The sequence below is a fragment of the Melanostigma gelatinosum genome (assembly GCF_949748355.1).
Source record: "Melanostigma gelatinosum genome assembly, chromosome: 1".
Classification (NCBI taxonomy): domain Eukaryota; kingdom Metazoa; phylum Chordata; class Actinopteri; order Perciformes; family Zoarcidae; genus Melanostigma; species Melanostigma gelatinosum.
In genome coordinates this window covers 2,998,701-3,012,176 of record NC_136634.1, presented here as the reverse complement: position 1 = coordinate 3,012,176, position 13,476 = coordinate 2,998,701, and the positions used below count along the sequence as shown (strand labels likewise).

Sequence of the window (13,476 nt, the reverse complement as noted above, 5' to 3'; positions counted from 1 at the left end):
GAAAATGCAAAAGAAGCAAATCGATCATTGAAGGTGGATTTCTGCGTCATTTACTCATTCAGAACAGATTACATTTGAATGCATTAATACAGGTTACGAATATTTCTTACACACTGTTTCTTACACGTTTTGGAGACTTGATAATTCAAATTGTTCAGAAGAGATCTAAGGTTGTAGCTTAGCGGCAATAACTCGATACTTTAGTGAAACAATGTCTGGTTCAAAGCTCACTATCTGTAGCGAAACAATAGTTTGTCCACTTGCAAGTTAAATGTCTTAGAAAGAAGTATTCTTCTTGACGCATTTTGAATATTACCTCGCAGGGCAGCGTGATTCTCACGATATCACGCGAGAATCCATCTTGTCAGCCTTCAAGTAATGCGTTTGTGAGCTGGTGCTACTTGCAGGCGGTCCCGGAGCCACATCAAATGATGCCCCTCCTCCTTCTTTCAGGTGCTGTTCTCCCGATTTGCCTCCCCACATGTCAACTTCCGGCTGGACTCCAGACCCGTCTCCACCGGCGTAGCGCTGCTGGACGCCGACGGCTCGGCCGCAGCCGTGCTGATGGCGACGGGGAACAAGGTGGGCCGGGAACCACAGAGATTAATTCAAGACCTTTTTTGGTTCTTTCCTCAGCCAAATCAGGAGCGTCATGACGCGCAGAGAACATGTCGCTAATCTACAGATTCAGCAGTTTAAGACTGTCCTGTGTTCGTCTCTGAACCACAACAGGAAACATAAGCCGTACAGATGTCTTGCATTGGTGAGATGATTCGGAAAGCAGTGAAGGCGGATCAGAGCCACCAGATGAAAGAGAATAATGTTGCTGGAGGCTGAACCCAAACACGGGGAAACGCTTCTGTTGTGTTTCTTCATTTCCGTCCGACACACACACAGACTTTCTCACGTCTTCCTCTCGCTGTAGATCACTAAGGTCCCTCTGATTGGCCCCGGCTGTGGTCAGCTGACCACCTGTACTTCCTGTTTGCTGTCGTCGCGGGTGACCGAATGCGGCTGGTGTGACGGACGCTGCAGCCGAGCCGACCAGTGCCCGCCCCCCTCCCTCTGGACCCAGGAGTACTGCACACCTACCGTCACAAAGGTAACCGCACCGACCTCACCGGTCGCCGTGGACCTCATGCAAGCACACATGTCCCGTATGTCCGATATCTAAGTCCTCCATTCGGAGATCCGTGAAGGAAAGTCTGTCATTTTGAATTCACATATTTTCATTAGAAAAGCTGCGTGGAAGCTAAATTCTATCAAACTTCGGCCTTTGCTGAACATAATGTGACGTTGCGAAACATTGAACTTGCATGAATGGATCAGCTGTTTCTGCCTTGGCGTGTTCTTCACACAACGTGTGAATGCTTGTCTTTGTCTCCAGACGACATGACACGCGGACAGCAGGTCGTTAGATGACTTGTTATGTTTCCGGTTCTCACACGTAGCCTCCAGCACCAACTTAATGCTCCAAACCGGCTGATAGAAACGCGCCTCATTGCCATTCCTTTTCTGTTTTTGTAACAATCCAAAAGTTTGCTTAAAATTAGCTTGACAGTTGAATGGAAACACAGCTACTGTGTCAGTTTCCAGAGATGTGAAACGATCAGAAAAATAACATTATTATTTCTCTGTTTCACGGCTCTGTCGCTTCATTCATTCTGCAGCTTGCTCGACCATTACTTCTCTCTCGCTCTCTCTCTCTCTCTCGCTCTCTCGCTCTCTCGCTCTCTCGCTCTCTCTCTCTCTCTCGCTCTCGCTCTCGCTCTCGCTCTCTCTCTCTCGCTCTCGCTCTCGCTCTCTCTCTCGCTCGCTCGCTCTCTCTCTCTCTCTCTCTCTCTCTCCCTCACTCTGTCTCTCTCTCTCTCTCTCTCCCTTGCTCTCACTCCCTCGCTCTCTCTCTCTCTTCCTCGCTCGCTCTCGCTCTCTCTTCCTCGCTCTCGCTCTCTCTCTCTCTTCCTCACTCTCTCTCCCTCGCTCTCGCTCTCTCTCTTCCTCGCTCGCTCTCGCTCTTCCTCGCTCTCTCTCTCTCTCTCGCTCTCTCGCTCTCTCGCTCTCGCTCTCTCGCTCTCTCGCTCGCTCGCTCTCTCTCTCTCTCTCTCTCTCTCTCCCTCACTCTGTCTCTCTCTCTCTCTCTCTCCCTTGCTCTCACTCCCTCGCTCTCTCTCTCTCTTCCTCGCTCGCTCTCGCTCTCTCTTCCTCGCTCTCGCTCTCTCTCTCTCTTCCTCGCTCTCTCTCCCTCGCTCTCGCTCTCTCTCTTCCTCGCTCGCTCTCGCTCTTCCTCGCTCTCTCTCTCTCTCTCTCTCTCTTCCTCGCTCTCTCCCTCGCTCTCTCTCTCTCGCTCTTCCTCGCTCTCTCTCTCTCTCTCTCTCTCTCTCTCTTCCTCGCTCTCTCCCTCGCTCTCTCTCTCTCGCTCTTCCTCTCTCTCTCTCTCTCTCTCTCTCTCTCTCTCTCTCTCTCTCTCTCTCTCGTTGAGCCGGGAAAGAGAGAACGACTTTGAATGCTACGTGTTTGCGAACAGCAACCAGCAATTCTACATATTATCCCTTTAAACTCTATTTCCTTATTTCTCATCAGTTCTTCATTGTTGGCGACTCCTCTGGTTGTATAGAAGTCTATAGAAAATGACTCTACTTCTCTCTTGATTTATTCCCTCAGTAAACATTGTAAACATGAGTTTATGTCTCAATCTCTAGTTTCAAGTCTTCTTCAATACAGCATGATGTTCATTTAGTACATTATGGTCCATTTAGAGTCACACAGACCATAAAGCAGGGGATGCTTTAGGGCGGGGCTTACAGTGATTGACAGGTCTCTACCGGTCACTCCTCCTTCCCAATATGGTCGGTTACGTTCACTGGTTGCAAAAACAACAAGATGGCGACGACCGAAATGCAGAATTCGAGGCTTCAAAACCTCAGTTCGCAAACCGATGAGTGACGTCACGAAGACGGCGTCCACTTCTTACATACAGTTTACGATTCGGATCCCTTGGCAGCACTGAGGTTTGAGCAACAGAACTCCTTGGTCAGGTTTAGTAGATCACTGTCCTGGTTAAAATAAGTTCCTTATATATATATATATATATATATATATATATATATAGAGAGAGAGAGAGAGAGAGAGAGAAAACACCAGGCTATCTCCGCTGCCCTAAATTCAACAAAATGGGTTAATGGGACGAGAAAAAAGACCTCTTCCTCAGGGAATATTTTAGCAGGGGGAATTAAAACAAACGTCTGCAGAAAGTTTGCGTGGATGTTTCTTATACAACAGGTATACTAGATAAGGTAAACTGTACATTCCCCCACTGCGGGACTAATAAAGGATTATCTCATCTAATCTACCTGGGACAACACCAGGGAGAGGCAGGCAGGGAACGTCCTCTTTGAAACAGGAAGCGACTCATTCCTTTGCGAAAGTAGATGGAGAGCAGCGGTGCTGAGGAGCGTCGTATCATCACAGTCTCAGACTGAGGAGTCAACGTTTCAAATGTTGTGTTGTGCGTCAGGTGTTCCCGAGCTCTGGACCGATACGAGGCTCTACGGTCGTGACGATGTGCGGCAGCAACTTCGGCTTCGACAAGACGGAGAACTTCAAGGCATCTGAGGTAACGGTAGAGGTGGCGGGAGCTCCCTGCAGACTGCCCCGACAGGACATCAACAGGTGTGTGTGTGTGTGTGTGTTTTGGGGTTTTTCCTCCATGTCTTGCAAAAAATACATGCCTGTGAGTTTTTGCAGGTCCGTTAGATATCTAGAAAATGAGCCCCATGCCGTCTGAAAGGAGAGACAGAGCGGCTGTTTACGAGATGAAGGGACCCGTACACTGGCGTCTTATATGGAGAGCAGGAGTTTAATGGGGGGTATTGTGTTGAAGGAAGAATGTTACCCCCCCCTCCTCACTTTCCCTGTCTCTCTTTCTCCACACATGACTTCCCTAACTGAGAAATTGCTGGGAAAAATCTCTGCATCCAGACTTTCCACTCTCCCAAATCCACTGGGGCCCAATTCAAAAGCCCCTTTTGCTCCAAACAACCACATTACAAACCGGGAGGAAAGAGAAACGATGGGCTCTTTGTGCGGCGGATCATCATTGAATTAGGATAAATGCTCGGTGGCTGCGGTAGAGTATAACGCGTGGTCTGTGTGCCGTCTGGTGTTTGTGTTCAGGTGGACTGTGATGCAGTGTTCCCCAGTGTTCAGTGGGAACTTCACCCCGTCAGGACACACGGTGACGGTCAAGAGTGGCCACAAGGTGGCCACGATGGAGGGCTTCACCTTCGTGGTAAGAAACGCCGTCTTCGGTTCCGCTCTGTGCGGAATGCGTGGCTTTTGAGTTCGACGGAGAGAAATGTCACATATGTATGCAAAGCGCTGTGCATCAGTCAGAGTCGTTGAAAGTGCCTCTCTGCGTCCAGGACCCCGTCATCCACCAAATCTTCCCGACGTTCGGGCCGAAGTCCGGGAACACCATGCTGACCATCAGGGGAGCCTTCCTGGACACCGGCAACAAGCGAGAGGTGACGATAGGGAGAGCAGCCTGTAAGATCCAGAGGTCAGTTCACAGCTCTGCTTCTGTCCTTTCTTCTCCTGCGTAACAGAAAACAGCTCTTCAAAGACACAATACATCAAGTGGCTGTGATACTTTCTCTACCTTTGTCTTTATTTCCTAGAAATGAATTGGAGAGGTTGTACGGTCACAATTTGTCAAATATAAATCGTGATCACGATGTTGGCTTCCCGTATTTAAATGAACAGGATCGACTGAGATGTTGAGGTTTTAAAATGCTTGCTCCCTGCAAATCTAATTGAGCGCCAGCCACCAGGGGGGCGATCCAGATGTTTTGGCTTCATTTTTGGGGAGCTGTCACTGCCGCTGTGCACCCAACCTCCAGCGGCTGTTTATATCTTATTTATGGGCAAAACGCACCGAATTCAGGTCACAGTTGGACTGACGCTGACGCAGCAAAAAGCCGCCGCGGCATTGCGCAAGCTATTTGAAATAATGGCTGAAAGATCACAGTGGTGCCGTAACGAATGAACTGAAAACTGATGGATATTAGTTATTCCAGAGATTCACGCAAGTTTTCACCAGAGGGCCAATTCATTCTGTATTCTTTCAGAATTAAAAGTATTGAAGTTAAAAGTATTCAACATCATCTGCAGTACTTCCAATTCTTTAAAAGTCAGCAGAATGCAGGAAGCAAAGTCTAACAAAGGACCCTGAACCACGCTTTGCTTTTCCAAATCCGTCCTATTTTTGAAGTCTCAGTTTGACAGTCGAGTACATATGTTGTGCAGAGGACTTGTGTTTGTTAAACGTACTCAAACGTGTCTTGACATCACCGTCATTTTACTGAGAACTCCTCTTTCCTGTGAGCTGGAGGTTAAAGCCGGTCAAAGGTCTTTGTTTCTCTCTGTTTTCCTCATTCCGTCTCCTCTCCCGCTCATTCGGGAATTATCTGCAGGACTGATGCGATGCATGAATGGAGGACAATGGCTACCACTGTACATGCTAACACAACATATCCTGTGTGTTAACTCATTTCCCCCCCCCCACCTACCACCCCGACCTCAGCCTGTCGTCCAACATGCTGACCTGCAAGACGCCTCCGCACGCCGTTCCCTCCATGCAACCCGTGAAGCTGACGGTGGATTCGGTGGAGCGTCTCGCGCCCGTGCCGTTCACCTTCAACCAAGACCCCATCATCAACAGCATCCAGCCCTCACGCTCCTTCATCAGGTTAGTTATGTTCATTCACAATAGGGGGGGGGGGGGGTTCTCACCAGTAGGATGTGAAAAACCCTCATCTGTTACAAGAAAAGGTTCCCGCACAATTATCACTTTTTTATTTCTACGGCCATTTTTCCGACGCTAATCCGTGCTCCACATCTGTGTGGTGGCCGGCTATGAACTTCTTACACATTTGGATTTTTCAGAAATGCTTTGGATATCACTGTTTGTCGATGCCAATGTATACATTTCCTCCTAATTTGAGCTCTGGCATGTTACTTCCCCTGAATGGAGGCACAGAAGAGCGAGAGCGAGTGTGACTGAGGGACAGATTCACGCTTTAGCTTGACAGCAGGAGGAAACGAGTCGGAGGTGACGAGTGGTTAAACTGCTAACGCTAACAGCAGGGTCCCTCCCAGTGGGGATCTACTGTGTCTGATGCTAACGCTAACAGCAGGGTCCCTCCCAGTGGGGATCTACTGTGTCTGATGCTAACGCTAATGTCCGCTCCCCTTCACTGCAGCGGAGGATGCACGGTGTCGGCTCACGGCTTCTTCCTCCGGTCCGGCCTCCAGCCTCAGATGGTCCTCACCATGGGTCAGGATGACGTGGTCTTCCATGTGGTGAGTACGAGAAGGGTGTCACGTCCCGAAAATATGAGGTGTCCGTCATTTGGATGACAGAGTTCTGCACAAGCTGAGTTGAGGTTAAGCTTTGGTGAAGCAAAGAAAGACCCGTCTACAAGTGTAATTTATGAATTGTTTGGGAAAAGGAACTTTAAAACACTCAGGAAGTCATTGCTACTCTGGAGACAGATGTCGTTTCCTGTCAATCTCTCTTTTGCATCTCTGCACATCAACTTTCCAACACCTGTTTAAACATCACATTAACGTCATAAATAAAAAACACTGTTTTAATTTAGCATTCCTTGAGATGAAGTGGAAATGCAGGAACTTTCCCCAGGAACCAGGATCTAAATTAAGTTCTGTAGACATTTTAAAAAGGTTCCTGTGGTTCTTCCTGAAAGTACGGGCACTCTGAGGCTGGTGTTTGCTGTGACGACCATCACTGACTGGTCCAACACACACCGTGCCGCTGCGTTCATAAAACAAGGAAGTGCTCTAGTAATGCTTTGGGGAGTTTCTCTTTGTTTCATGACAGTAAAAATAAAGTTATTCTCTGCTGGCGGCTTCCCGGCTCCAAAATAATAAAAAAAAGACAGCGAGGAAGCTGAGAAGGCGAGTGGAAGAAGAGCCGTTGCCGGAAGCATTTTGCTTTTGGGTTGTCCGTCCGTCCGGTCCGTTCTCGTGGACGCAGTATCTCAGGAACGCACGGAGGGATTTTCATGATATTTAGGGTCGCATCGCTGACACATTTGCCTTTTTTACAACGGAAATAAAAGTAGTTGGCCCAAGAAAATTGCACACAAACCAATTGCATCGTCCTGCATTCAAATAACAACATTTTCCTCCTCTTAAATTCCTTCATCACATTGTGCCTCAGTAAATACTGTGCAGCAGTAAATGTCTTCTCCGTGAGACAAACCCAAGGGTGTTAGACGTGTTTTTCAGATGGAACTGAACTGGGCTCATATCAAAGCGGCCTTTCCATACGTCAGTGTACTAATTTGCCTAATCTTAGCAGGTCTTCAGAGCGCTGTGGAACCGTGGACTACGACGGGCTGAAGGAACCTTTTAGCTCCTTGAAAATAACTCAAATTACCAGAAACGCCTTCGAAAGGAAACGCGGCTTCAGTTCCTGCGTCTCCTTATATGGCTTTAAAAAAAGAACCCATCAGGAATATCACATGATGAACAGCAGGCAAATACCTCGCTGTCACATGCATGGTATTGTCATTATAAAGCCCCCCCCCCCCCAAAAAAAACATCCAGAAGAAACAGAGAAAAAGAGTTCTAGACAACGTAAAAGAGCTAAAGTGTCAGACACACTCGAGAAGAAAGGAAATGGAAAATCCACGGTCTGATCCGCGGGATCCAGCTGTCACATGTGACGCACAGTAGCGGAGCGAGGCCTCGAGGACGCTCTGGCTCTCCTCAGACTCCCCTCAGCCTCCCCTCAGCCTCCCCTCAGCCTCCCTCAGCCTCCCTCAGCCTCCCTCAGACTCCCCTCAGCCTCCCTCAGCCTCCCCTCAGCCTCCCCTCAGACTCCCCTCAGACTCCCCTCAGCCTCCCTCAGACTCCCCTCAGCCTCCCTCAGCCTCCCTCAGCCTCCCCTCAGCCTCCCTCAGCCTCCCTCAGCCTCCCCTCAGACTCCCTCAGACTTCATTCTACTTGTTGGTGGGAAACGATACTGCATGCTGGAAGCATGTCATCGCTCCCTCAGACTGGCGGCGGGCCGGAGGTGTTTTAAATGACCCGACCCTGACACTTTCACCGCGCTGTCTGCAGGACATCAAACATGTCCTGGAATTGATGTAGTTTAGTGATAAGGGCATTTAAAGTCACGTTAAATGCGTAAACTGTCATCCAGGTCATAAGTCAAAGTGCTTGGTTTTCATAATACAGGTTTTAAAGGTTTCATCAGGCTGATCGCAGACATTCTGTATGTTGTAATATAGAATCATTTGGGCAGAGGAAGGGACATCTTTCAGAATAAATATACCAACAAACAACACGAAAGTGTGAAATACTCACCTGCCAATATTCTGCATCAAAACTATTCTTACTGGCAGCGATGCCAATTTGCCGTTGCAGCACTTTTTCAACGAAAGGTTCAAATGGATTCATGCAGTCAGAGGACCCACTACCAGGACCCTATAGACCCAGACCAGCCTGTCAGAGGGACTCTGGTACAGACTAAGCTGCTGTCAGATCTTGCATTGACTTTCCTTTGAGTGAAATGCTCTCAGTGAATTTGAGTTCCCTCTGGTAACGGTTACTCTGTCTGTATGTCGAGGGCTTTTATTGTGAATATGTCCACTATAGTGTGAGCAACGTGATTGGTTGATGCCGTTATTCATCACCTTTTATCCACGTAATGTTGGCGTTCTCTGTTAAAGTGCTCGTGACAAAAACTACAGAAAGAAATATATCAACGGGCGAATTGATCTTCACGGACAAAAGGTGATTGACGTTTAGCTTTTGTTGACAAAATGCACACTGCTTGGAACATCATCAACGACATGAGAGGACTTGGACCTTGACTTTATAACACAGAGACAACATCCAGCCATAGAGGAGTCGGCGCTGTCTGACGCGATGACGCCAGCACCACAGAACCCACTCATCCACTCTCACAGCTCGCTCACAGAACCCACTCACAGCTTCAGTTTCACTGCAGCTGCTGCTGAAGTGATGCAGCATCCTTTGAGAGAAAACAGAGGAATGGAGGAAACTTTCATCAATTGAACTGCACGAAATTCTCCAAGTAAATCAAAGTAATTTCACCTCTTATCAAGTCCTGCTTTACATCACCTTCAGACGTCTTTGCACCAATTGAGGACTTTTTTTACAGCGTGCATTTCATTAAAAGGATCTATTCTTTCAGCGTGAAGGTGCCACATTTCTTCGTGAGTCACAACCAACAGAGCGAAGGTGTGTTGTTCTCAATGTTTGCCTTTGGGAGGCAGTTTGAGGACAAGCTGTGCTTTGTGGCGATGTTATCTGTCATCCTGAGTCACTCGCTGCTGCAGGTTCAGTCAGGACATCATAACACGCTCAGTACACACACACACACACACACACACACACGCTGATACAGAGCACGTATGACTTCCATCTCTAAACTTCACTGCATCGCTTCATCCAATCCGTCTTTCTCCCCCTTGTTTTTCTCTCTCTCTCTCTCTCTCTCTCTGTCTCTCTCGCTCTCTCGCTCTCTCTCTCTCTCTCTCTCTCCCTCCCTCTCTCTCTCTCTCTCTCTATCTCTGTCTCTCGCTCTCTCTCCCTCCCTCTCTCTCTCTCTCTCTCTCTCTCTCTATCTCTGTCTCTCTGTCTCTCGCTCTCTCTCTCTCTGTCTCTGTCTCTCGCTCTCTCTGTCTCTCTCTCTCTCGCTCTCTCTCTCTCTCTCTCTCTCTCGCTCTCTCTCTCGCTCTCTCTCACTCTCTCTCTCTCTCTCTCTCGCTCTCTCTCTGTCTCTGTCTCTCTCTCTGTCTCTCTCTCGCTCTCTCTCTCTCTCGCGCTCTCTCTCTCTCTCTGTCTCTCTCTCTCTCTGTCTCTCTCTCTCTCGCTCTCTCGCTCTCTGTCTCTCTCTCTCTCTCTCTCTCTGTCTCTCTGTCTCTCTGTCTCTCTCTCTCTCTCTCTCTCTCTCTCTCTAACACACACACACTCCCTGCAGTGTCTCGTCTTTCAGTTTCCCTTCCCCTGGTCATTGACCTGTGTTCAGGTCAGCGGTTGATGGGTCTCTGGAGAGCTCGGGTCTCTGAAATCAGGTTTATGATCCAAAAATTTGCCGCTTCGCAAAATCCCTGATTCACCCGACACCCATCTGGACTCGCGTCTGTGGTTGAAAGCTTAAAAACAAAAAAAGGCAAACTGGACATTTTAAATATCTGTTTGCATCACATTAAATATCCTGTTGGTGATCACATACTACCCATCTTATTTTCATGCAAAGATTCTTTGAAGATTATTTGCTTTAAAAATATATATTTTGTCCCTAAAATCAATGAATAGTCGCGATGAATAATCAGTTAGTTTCACTCTCGGTTCGGCCTGTGAGCGCTGTCTTCTGGTTACCTGCCTGTTAACTTTGCTCACTGAGGTAGATCACCAGTTAACGGACCGGAACCGCGCTCATCAGTCACTGAGGTATCATTTCATCAAACAACATGTTGTTAAACAAAACACTTTTTTTTTTTTAGGATCGGCTTTAAAATAAATAACAAATTATTTTGTCAAATAAAAAAAAGACCAAACGCGTGTTCTCCGTTTTCCTGGGTTGTGCTTGAGTTCACCGGGTGTAATTTCACCTGTACTCTTAGAGTCTGGTCTGGTCTGGTCTGGTCTTTATGTGTCAGCTGGTGCTGCAGGTTTACTCCAGCAGTCAGGCTTCACTTCACTTCCAGGTTTCACAACACACGGTCTCTTACATTCTTTTTAAATCCTCTCCGTTAAGATGTGACGAATAAACGACTCTCGCGTGACTGAAAGGTGTCGCATTGAAGCTGACCCTCTCTCCAATATTGTATTGTTGTTTAAAGTGGAATAACAGAACAGAGAGAAACAACAAACACAAACGTCTAGCTCCCTAAAGAGAGAGCGAGAGCGAGCGCATGAAGCCAGCAGTGTAAAATAAGGCTATCGTTGCTCATGATTTAGGATGGGATCATGCCCCGTCGGGCCCAGCTGTCGCCTGTTAGATTCCTTCCAGGAAATGGGATGAGTTGAGGCTCAGCCTTGGGAAGGGACAGTGTGAGTGTCTTATTGTCTTAACCCCTCAAAATAGAGGGACGGGTCTCTCACACACCGACCGTCCCAGAGGTTTTCCATCGGCACCGTGGGTAATGTGAGCCAGCGTCTCGTGCCCACAGAGCTGCGTTCATGAACCCCTAAAAAATACGATGTTCGGTGCAGTTGGTGAAATCTGTTCTCCAGTCGGACGGGAATTTACAAGATCTGCACACCGAAGATGGGAGAGAGGAAGAAAACCAAGACGTTCAGGGGTCTCAGTCGGAGCATGAAAAACAACCAAACAGCCACCCAGAGTTGACTTGATATCTGCCTCTCAGATCTCTAGTAAAGCCTGATCTCAGCTTTCCCACACACATGAAAGAGGTGCTTTCTTTTACGATCCGTCGTGAAAAGCTGGCATGGCCACAAAGCTAAAGGGGGGGGGGGCTGCACATACATGAAAAAACAGTGAACATTCACAGATCACTTGCAAAACAGACGGAGTGAAGTTCTTTCTGTGCAACCATCATGTTTGGTTTGGCTTCACCGTATCCAGACACCTGTCACCTGTATTCACGAATCGGCTCGTTTTGGGTCAGACTCTTCCTATCTCCAGCGGGCTCAATCCCTCCCGCTGACACCTGAACGCCTCACGAAGCCGCTTCCCTTTCCCACAGCGGGAGGGCTTCTGAGAGGAGGAAGAGAATGAAAGTGAACGAGTAACGTTTATATCTGTTGCCTCCACGCGGCTCCCAACATGGCGACAGCTGAGGCGGCGGCTAGCAGCTAACAGTGCTGACGGAGCTAACAGTGTTAACCTGAGCATGTCACGGTTTGTATCTCACGAAAAGTACAGTTTTCCTATGAAAGACCAACACGTGTCAATTTCCGCTCATTACATTCATACGGTCTTTTCAAAATAAACTTCCATCTTCACAGGAAACTACTTTTTAACAAAACGACTCTGTACGGTTCAGGAGAGATTGTGGTTTGAGGGCTTTTGTTGAATCCGTAGGTTTAGTTGAGAACGAGCGGATGAGGCCGGCTTGAACTGCGGGGGAGCCGGATGGTGGATGCTAGGCTGACAACGCCGTCCGATGGCGAACCGCTCTGGTATACAGAACCCTTAATGTCGACTGCGACATCAAGAGAGCTGCTGATGGGACAATATTCTATCAAAGCTTTGGAAAAAGAAGCCATTGCACAACGTCTACGTGCTGTCAGTCCAACTGACTGAGTTTAAAAAAGGCCAAATGGATTACATCGGGGAGGTTTTGTACTCAGAGATGTCAACCTGTAACTCAGAGAGGATCATTAAGTGAGTAATGATTGCAGTTCAGTGCTGGTCTGTTGCACAATGGTAAAACACAAGAGCTGAACGGAGATAGAATAGAATCCTGGAAAAACAAGAGGAGGGGATGCAAAACACATTACGTGCGGTTGCAAAAGAAGAAGAAAGTGAAATGTACACCTCAAGATCTCGATAATAAGCAAAGACGCAGCTGACCTGCAGGCCTTCAAGCCAAAGAAAACAAAAACACGACACAGCGTGGTAGGAAACGCTGCTGGGATTAATCACTCTCGATTTGACAGGCACTTCTGTACGTGGGAGCTCCGTTATGACTTGGGCTTTTTCACAGGCTGTTACACTAATGATCCTCCAGGGACGGCGGAGCTTTTATTTTTCTCGGGATGGCTGGTTCTCTCATCACCCCGCAGTGAAAGCCTCTCGGCCCCCGGCCCTCTGAGCGATTGTGTTTCCAGCTGCTGCCGACCTACAGCCCTTCACCTCCTCGGCCTGAAATGAGAGGAGACGTCCGCTGAACAATGAAACTGACTGATTTTTCCACTAATTCACAGGATATTTTTCCTTTCGCTGCACCCGTGGGAGACTGGGCGGGGGGGGGGGGGGGTGGTACCCTACAGTCCCGCTCTACTCGCTCCATATTGGTGTGTGGAGGTTAATTGGATTGCTTTTGTTGGGCGACCCAGCGCTACCCTCACATTGACACGTTCACCGTGCATGTGGGTATTTCTAAACGCTTCCATGTCTTTGAGTGTGAGTGTGTGTGAGTGTGTGTGTGTGAGTGTGAGTGTGTGTGAGTGTGTGTGTGTTCGCGTGCGTCCATCTGGGCCGCTGAAGCTCACTGGGGAGGCAGATTAGGAAGCGTACGAGGAAGTGTCAGCGACAGAGCTGCTGCTACTGCAGGCAGATATGATTTCAACCAGTCTGTTGAGTTTTTTACTTGTTTGGGGGGTTTGTAGACCATCAAGAGGGCAGCGGCTCCTGACTGGTCTAAACTTCAGAGGATGCTTTGTTTCACAAAATGAAAATATAGATTTTGTTTTGTTTTGGTGGTTTTGAACTTATTGAACTCAAATACACCG

The 13,476-nt window shown here is 48.1% G+C and overlaps 1 protein-coding gene across 1 annotated transcript in view; it reads left to right on the top strand.

Moving 5' to 3' along the window:
* The window catches only part of met (MET proto-oncogene, receptor tyrosine kinase), a 64,591-nt gene that overhangs the window by 26,114 nt on the left and 25,001 nt on the right, over positions 1–13,476 (top strand). The window contains exons 4-10 of the mRNA XM_079289337.1: positions 454–582; positions 926–1,102; positions 3,515–3,669; positions 4,174–4,288; positions 4,422–4,558; positions 5,582–5,746; positions 6,261–6,360. Of these exons, the coding sequence (XP_079145463.1) occupies positions 454–582; positions 926–1,102; positions 3,515–3,669; positions 4,174–4,288; positions 4,422–4,558; positions 5,582–5,746; positions 6,261–6,360 (978 nt within the window). The remainder of the gene's footprint in view (positions 1–453; positions 583–925; positions 1,103–3,514; positions 3,670–4,173; positions 4,289–4,421; positions 4,559–5,581; positions 5,747–6,260; positions 6,361–13,476) is intronic.